We start from the raw sequence: 9107 nt of genomic DNA, 5'->3' as shown, positions 1-9107 counted from the left end.
CTCATACGATTCCAGAATTTATTAAACGTAGTTTCTAGCATACTTTGCCCTGTACATTTCTATACTGTACAGCATGTTCAAAATGATCCTGCACACTGGACAAAGTAATGTGGTAATACGAATGATGGAAATGTTTATTCTGCATTTGATCCACGGAACACAATTTAAACCTCTCAGGCCAAAAACTGAATATTGTGTTATATATCATTTAACTGGGGACAACCTGGAACCCCCTCCAGGATGACTAGTGGTCCCTGAGAACCACGGAGCCACTGAATGGTCTCCATTCATCTAAACTCAAGGGTGTGGGTGGGTTTGTGTGTGCAGACGTGCACGCTCACATGTCTGTGTGCGTACATTGATAGTTCTTTGGATTCCGCTGTGTTATAGTTAAATCTATCATGCCACTCCCCACTCTTGAATATAAAGTATGTGCTCGAGCTCTGAGTTGTTTTTTGTTGTCTTATTTTATTTGTATTTTTTTGTACTGTACATCCTTGCAGAGTCCCCACACTTGTACTGACCCCTGCTGTCTAGACTGGAGTTTGTAAAGGTCACCATGTGGTTCTCTGTGGAGACACATGGCCTTGTTGTCTCAGACAGTGGCTGGCAGGGTAAAACTTAAGATATAGCTGTCATCTCTCTGTCTCTGCCTCCCATGGTGGTGCTGAGGGCACTCGTGTTTGTGCCACTCTTACAAGGGCAACGTCAAACCAAGGGATGTGTGTGTGTGTGTGTGTGTGTGTGTGTGTGTGTGTGTGTGTGTGTGTGTGTGTGTGTGTGTGTGTGTGTGTGTGTGTGTGTGTGTGTGTGTGTGTGTGTGTGTGTGTGTGTGTGTGTGTGTGTGTGTGTGTGTGTGTGAGAGAGAGAGAGAGAGAGAGAGAATGAAAGAAAGAATGTCATCCCGATCTAATGTCAAAATGCATGCAGATCACTGACAAAAGTGGAAGTGGCAGAGCTTGAGATTCTAGATGGAAGAGAGGTTGTGGAGGTTGCGAGGGCTCGGGGGCTGACAGCCTGCAGAGTGCCCGTCCAGGGAATGTTTTTCTTGGGTCATGGCTGTGGCCAGGCACCAGGGGAGCTAGAGGGAGGCTCCAGCCTAGTGGAGCTGGCTGTCAGAGTTGGATCAGTGGAGGAGGCAGTCAGCTTGGTTCTCAGGTTCAGCACACGGCACTCAAGGGACCACTCGCACTGGGGCTGGCTGGAGCACAGAGGCTGTGGCCACTCACCTCTGTAATACAACACAAGCAGTTGCACACAGACACAGAGACAGCTAAACAAACAAATACACACATACGCAAAGCAAGAAGAAACACAAGGATACATGCGGATGCACAATAATCTGCTTTGCTCACACCAAGAGAGAAGGCTGTGCACAACAGCATGCCTACACATGCACACAAATGCTGGTGTTCCTGCTATGCCTCATATTATGTCACTATTTACTGTAGCTGTCATTCTCTTATATTCATTATGTAATCTCATCTTGCTACCAGAATTACGTGTACGTGGGGGTGGTTCCATGTAAGTAGCGGGAGATTTTGTATTTTTTCCGGTTCCGTATTATTCATTCATTGCATTGTGACGCTCGCTGCATGGCTTTGGTGTGTACCTATGTTCCTCTGCAATGAAGACTGTGTGATTATTATTAGTATTCCTTCCTCCTGCACATGATGTACCACCAAGGCCTACACACAATAGTAGGATTACCATTCAATTTAGGTACACGTATTTGTTTGTAACTGTCAGAGAAATATACTGTACATCCGCATTCACTCAGAAATACCGCAGAAATGATGATCAACAATATCATTTGTTCATTCAGTAAAGCGGACTGAACACATATATGATGCATTACAATTGTACAATTTAGGCATTTAGCAGATGCTCTTATTCAGAGCAACGTGCAAGGTAGGAGTGAGCAGCATGGATCCTAATTAATCAACAACAAGTTGCAGGGGAATTAAAATGCTCTATGTATACATGCAAGTACAAACAAACAATAAGCACAGCTAGATCTGTCTTACGATCTAACCTCAGTACCTATCATCTAAATAACATGTGTCATCTAAATTGTTAACAAGGAGAGAGTACAGACGCAAGGCTAAAAAGCACTCTAAGTGTAATTTCATATATTACATTTTCAGACTATTGTTCCAAATATTTGTGAAATCAAACATTGTTAAATCACAGGACACGTGCATCTGCACCCTCCCCCTGCCTTCATAAACCTAAATAAATGTATACTCATGGCTAGAGATTTCATTGTAAATATCAAATCAAAGTCATCTTTCGGCTCACTTAACACAATCGGTGCCGGGATTCCTTCAAAATAGGAGCTCTGGGGTGCCGGAAAGACATGGCCGCTTTTACTCTGAAACCCACGACCCGGAAACAATCCGCTAAAAAACGTTTGCTTTACATTGCTAGCTTACATTGCTATCGTTTTAATTTATACGATATATGATCTGTGGACACGTCCTACGGACGGAAACGGTTAAAGGAGCATCCACTGATTTGGGTGATTTGGAAAAAACCCTGGTCTGCCCCAGTAACAAGATGTGCACATGCACGCTCTACAGTGGGGGGACACGCAACAGGCCAACAGCACACACACCAAGGCACGGCCCCGCTCGATCCTGATTGGAGGAAGGCCCCTCTCTATCCTGACTCCATGAAGGCTGGGCCACCTAGCCAAAAACGAAACCTAAGGTGTTTTGACCTCAGGAGTGAACTGGGGACAGGGAGGAACTCCTTATATGGTCAGCACACTCTATAGTAGGGAGGATTATCACAACAAAACAAAAAAAGAAGTGATATTTGAATGAAGTGAAATCACTGAACCTTTAAACAATCAGATGTGTCTCGATGCTCTATCAAATGAAATGAATAAACCAACTCTGATTTCCACAGCTGCTGTATTAACTTTATGGTTACTATCATTACTGGATATACAACTAAACCCAACTAAACCCATTCATCACTACACTACCTGAATTCATTAAATTATTATTTGTTTCTGGCTGTGGCAGAAGTTGGGGTGTGATTGTGTCATTCCACAGCTTGGGAACCAGGATTGCAAGTCTAGGGCACCTGCAGTGGTGTGCTAGTACTCCTTTGCTGCTCATAGCGGCAATCAAGGCAGTCATAGCCGAGGGTATGTGCAATTGCGCATGCATAAAGTGAGTGGCAAATTGAGTGGCAAAGTGAGTTTAACGTCGTTTAATGCAATCAGATAGGACTTTTCTGTTTGAATGTGTGAGCTGTAAAGGCCAGAAAGTCGTTTTTTTGTCACTCAGGCGTTCCCGCATAACTTCCAGGTATGATCATGATGTCACGTGCATACTGCAGCGGTTCCCAAACCTTTTTGGCCATGTTACCTCCCGACCTAGCTGACACCCCCCCCCCCCACATGGAAATATGAATTGCATAAGCTATATAGAGACATATATTTCCTATTTATCCACATATGTGCACAAATATGAACGTGAATATGATATATATGCAGCATAGGCTATATTCTGCATATACTTGCCATATATTGACATGCTGTACTATGAATATATGAATGAATTAATGAATATATTTCCCCTAGAAGGTGCTCGCGTACCACAAGGGCTGCACGCACCACAGTTTGGGAACCACTGATCTATTGGAATGGATCTAAAAACTCTTACTGATAAAGCCTGATCAAATGACTCCAGAGATAATTATACCAATTTGTGTGAGTAGGAAAAAAAAGGTTTTGCAAATGTCGTGAGAAAACATGACCATGCCCACTGTTGAACGATTATATTCCTGGCATCTTTCTCCTATTTTATCCGCAGTGTGCAACCGGAGTAGTTTAAATCATTACAGATTTTCAACAGAAGCAACAGATATGACATGATAATAATGGGCTACATCAGTAAACAATATCATATTTTGTAAGTGAAGACATTCCAACTGTAGACTGAGTCTGGTTGAACATTTTGACTGCTACCTCAGCATGGCCGTGTCATTAAACTGTCTAAGACAAATCAAATGTGATGGACAGTCACAGCCATATACCTGCCTCTCAGCACACACAGTACTCCCGGACCACTCTCCACAGCTATTTTTATCCAAGGTGGTCTGTGTTTGCTGAAGAAAATACAGCCCATAGTTTTTGGACATATATATATATATATTTCTTGCTTACTAACTAAAGTTGATTTGCTTCTTTTTCTTCATTTTGAGAGAAATAAACCATATACCACAAATAACACTTCCAACTTGTTGGCAGATGAATACTGGCCTTTCTAATGGTGTTGAATCTGGGGGTCCAGTATTTTTTAAGTGGATGTTAAAGCCCCCCTCTCCGTCATATGCGCCAAAAGCCTACCCTACACTCTAACTCACACACACACACACACACACACACACACACACACACACATAATCTTTCATTATATGGTGGGGAAATAAGGCCAACAGGTTCATAAATAGAGCACTTGGTATATCCGCTGTGGAGCAGCACATCGGTTAAACATTTTCTCCTTCGTGAACCCGTCTCTGAGCTGCAGACAACATGTCTCCTCTTCAAACAACTGAAAGCTGCAGGGCCCTGTTTTGATGCACCCTGTGTGTGTGTGTGTGTGTGTGTGTGTGTGTGTGTGTGTGTGTGTGTGTGTGTGTGTGTGTGTGTGTGTGTGTGTGTGTGTGTGTGTGTGTGTGTGTGTGTGTGTGTGTGTGTGTGTGTGTGTGTGTGTGTGTGCGTGCGTGCGTGCGTGCGTGCGTGCGTGCGTGCGTGCGTGCGTGCGTGCGTGCGTGAGTGGCAGCGTGCACGGCAGCGTGCGTGTGTGCGCATGCGCTAACAAGTGTTTGATTTAAGGGTACATTAATTATTTGGTTCTATTTGTACACTCTTCAGGGCTAAATGAACACTCAGAATTTCCCTGTGTACTGACTTTAAGAGCAACCCATTAATCTACAAAAGATGTAGTGCATGCACCTACAGTAGTTATTTGTGTGGGTGTGTGGGTGTGCGGGTGTGCGACGTGTGTAATGTTTGTCTGCATGTGAGTGCGCACACTTAATAAGCATGTGAATGTATCTGAATGGTTGTAAGTTTGGTGTGTGCATGTCTGCCTGTGTGCACATCCATACAGTACAGTGTGCGTGCGTGCGTGCGTGCGTGCGCTGCAGTGTGGCCATGCACCCTACAGTGCACATGTTATTGACAGTAGTGACAGCATGTTGTTTATCAGGCCCGCGGGAGGCTGAGGCCTGTCTGGACGTCAGGTAGCAGACACACCACTGTGGAGTGATGAGACAATCACATGGAGGGAGAGAGAGACCTAGAGAGGGATGGTGAGATTGAGAGAGAGAGAGAGAGAGAGAGAGAGAGAGAGGGTGGATGGATGTCAGGGCCAGCATGCCAATGACAAAAGGCAGTCTGTCTCAGATGACACAAAACTATTGTTATCAGATTAGCTATAGAGTGCTGAAGTGTCCTGCAATTTTAAACACAACACAAACACACAGTATCTCTCTCTCTCTCTCTGTGTGTCTTACTCGTTATGGGACATTGCATTGACTTATTGTCCTACAGTCATTATAGCCCCTATGCACCTTGAACCTAACCATGCTCGATATAATGCAAATAATTTCCTTTAATCCATGCTTATACATACACTGAACCTTACCTTAACCAAACCAAACAGGTCAGCTAGGTTATTGTGGGCCAGCAATTTGGAATTCACCAATCAGGATGGAATATGAAAAATCTGACGGATGTGATGATGTGCATGACACAACTGGTTGCCAAACACTGCGATAGGCAGAGGAACATCGTCAATGCCTGCAGGGCCCACAGCTGTGTGAACACAAAATTGTTGCACCAAGATGAAGATAGTTTGATAAATTCATATCACATATTATCATAACAAACGCTGCTTTAGCCAACACTTGGATGGTTATGGCCTACAGCGCCAATGGTGTGTAAAAAACTGTATTTTCAGTGGTTGCACTAGATGCTGCTCTTCGCTAACATATGAGTCACCATTTCACTCTCTGTCACACATTGAACGAGCATGGAATCTTCTTCAGGTTTGAGTAAATGGTGACGCCCCCAGTCAGGTGTCACACCACCAAGGCGGACCGTGCTCGCTAGTCACCGTCTACCCAGGAAACAGGAGCCATGCATTTCGTTACTAATACTAAATACTTTTGTATTTTAATTTCGCTACACTTATGCAACACTGTACCGTTTATTACAACACTGTACCAAAGTGCTGTTACCCCAAAAGCTAAATTAAAATACAAAGGCAGTTACTATACCTATTCATTTCGCTACACTTTAAACAACACTGTACTATTAATTTTGCTACACTTTAACAACATTATACCATTATTATACACTTGCTCTAACGGATAATAGACCTATGTACAAATATCGGACAACAACAAAAGTTTACATTAATTCCCCTCTGAGGGTCGTTAATTCTGCCCTACCAGCTTTGTAGGGCAGACGATGTACAGCTGTGTGTTGAATAATGTATTTATTTGTATTTATTTACAGATAACAAATGAGACAATGGGACAGGGTTTTTATTTGTCATTCAATCAGGTGCAAGCAGAAAAAACTTTAACAATGTTAACACCCATGACTCAGACCAATTGACCATGGGACAGTACAAATAATGCCTTTGCTGTTCCTAATATATGTAAATGATAGGATCGGCTTGTGACTGCAACTTGTTCCTCTTTGCGGATGACTCTACACTCTTGGTCTCAGACGGGAACAAACTGCAGGTTGAAAAGGCCCTCAGCTCTGAACTTGGTTGAAACTGCACCTGACTCGCTGATAACAAACTTTCTTTACACCTGGGAAAAACAGAATCCATTCTCTTTGGAATAAATAGTAAACTCAGCAAGGCAGACGGCTTCTCAGTTAAGGTGGGTGACAATATTATTGCACGAAAAGATGACATTTCCTATCTAGGTTCCATCCAGGCAAATATTTCCATAGATAAAATGGCCACCAACGTAATCATATAAGTCAACCAAAGAACAAGATTCCTGTACACTAGGATCTCCTCACTGGTCAACAAAAACAGGAGCCCTTGTACAAGGTTTCTTCGACTATGCATGCACCTCTTGGTACCACAGCACCTCAAAGGCCCTTAAAACAAGACTCCAGACTTCCCAAAACGAACTGGTCAGCCCTTGGCCTTACTCCCCGAACCCATCTCACCCCTGCCAATTTTGATAGGCTGGAATGGCTTAGGGTTGACAACTACAGCATCTTGCAATGGGTCTGGTCTACAAGATTTGCTACACCACCAAGATACCCATGTACCTGTCTAAATACTTCCTTAATGTCAATGTCCACACTCACAACACCAGAGGGAGTTCAACAAACCACGTGCAACCCAGATTTGGCTCAAACAAGGGATGACATTCATTTCACAAAGTGTGGAACGCCCTACCATCAGCCATTTAGACATGTGAATCCCTTGACTCCTTCAAAACCACTCTCAAAGAACACCTACAGACAGCTGCAATTTGAAACTGGCCCCTGTAAATTAAGTCTGAGCTCCCCCCACCCCTTTCTCCCCATACTGTACATGTTTTTCCCCTTTTGCTTTCTTTATGATGATTTCCAGTTCATTTTATTTTATATAAGTGTATATTTGTACGTCTCTAAATGTTCTGATGAATTGAAAATAGTCGACCCTGCAAATAAGTGTAATGCTTAATCATGGATCGTACACAAAGTAACTTTTGTATTGACTTGTGCCTTTGTTGGTTTTGGACATACTTTACAAGGTTTCCACCCGAAAGCAACGATATCCACTGTACCACCAGTCAGTTGTTTTGACTCGTCTGACCCTTTCTTTCTCTAGGTATGAGTCTCTCTATGATCCCATCCCATCCATCGCTATAGCCCATCTCTCCCCAGCCCTCCTCTCCCCTGGTCTTACTACAGTATTTCACCCGGCTGTCCCTCTCTCCCTGCCTTGTCCCTGCCTCCTCCATTGTATGAGGCTATGGATGAGTGATGGCCGGGGCCCCGCGCTACATGTTTCTCAAGGACCTCTGATGGGCACTGATAATAAAACTGATGTCAGAGCCGGAGGAAGTATCTCCCCTCCCCTCCTCTGTCATCGAGAGAGAGAGAGAGCGAGAGAGAGAGAGAGAGAGAGAGAGAGAGTTGTTGTTAGAACATGTGCATTTTCTTCTAACAGTGGTGTCAACATAAACAGGCAGAGTGAAGATGGATTAACAGACAACAGTATAGGCAGAGAAATATGTATGTATGTATGTATGTATGTATGTATGTATGTATGTATGTATGTATGTATGTATGTATGTATGTATGTATGTATGTATGTATGTATGTATGTATGTATGCTGCGTACACATTGCATGTGTACAGTATTTGCGTTCGTGCGTGAGCGTGCGTGCGTGTATGTGTGTGTGTGTGTGTGTGTGTGTGTGTGTGTGTGTGTGTGTGTGTGTGTGTGTGTGTGTGTACTGTACTGTGTAGTACACATTTCTTCAAAACATATTTATTGTTTTGTAGTAATGTTGACCACGCTATTATTAACAGTAGGCCTACATGTTTTTCACGACAACTCAGATTGTTCCCTTAACATAAAACCTATATTAATTCCCCTCAGGTTGCAATATTACAGCACTTGGCCGAAATGTTTGCGTTTTCCATACGATCTTCAATTATTCATGAGGTTATGATTGGCACATTAAGAAGAAACTAAAATGCTCTTTAAAGTTGCATTAGGTATACAGCATTTAAACGGAGGACACACACACACACACACACACACGCACACACAAACACACACACACACTAGCTAGCTGTGTTTCATTTCATAAGCTCGCTGACGAAAGGGCATGAAATGTCAAGAGTTGGAGCTCCGTCTGTATTCACAGAGTCACTCTTCATCTCAATCCATCTCCCTTCACTGCCTAATGGACTTTTAATTAATCCCCCTGGTATTTGGACAAGCACAGATCTTCGCAACAGGTGGCTTGTGTTGAAAAGTTGTGCTAGTATCGAATGGAGGGAGGCGTCAAACGTTGTACAACAGCACGCCATGAAGTGGACTGAGAATTTCTCAGGA

General features: G+C 43.3%; 1 protein-coding gene across 1 annotated transcript in view; it reads right to left on the bottom strand.

The window, feature by feature from the left end:
• Positions 1–1053: 1053 nt before the first annotated feature.
• Positions 1054–9107, bottom strand: part of znf536 (zinc finger protein 536) — a gene marked incomplete at both ends in the record, with an annotated part of 127807 nt that continues 119753 nt past the window's right edge. Inside the window, one exon of the mRNA XM_079496287.1 lies at positions 1054–1231. Within this exon, the coding sequence (XP_079352413.1) occupies positions 1054–1231 (178 nt within the window). The remainder of the gene's footprint in view (positions 1232–9107) is intronic.

The sequence above is a fragment of the Electrona antarctica genome (genome assembly GCF_951216825.1).
Source record: "Electrona antarctica genome assembly, chromosome: 3".
Classification (NCBI taxonomy): domain Eukaryota; kingdom Metazoa; phylum Chordata; class Actinopteri; order Myctophiformes; family Myctophidae; genus Electrona; species Electrona antarctica.
This window is presented reverse-complemented; position numbering and strand designations above follow the sequence as displayed.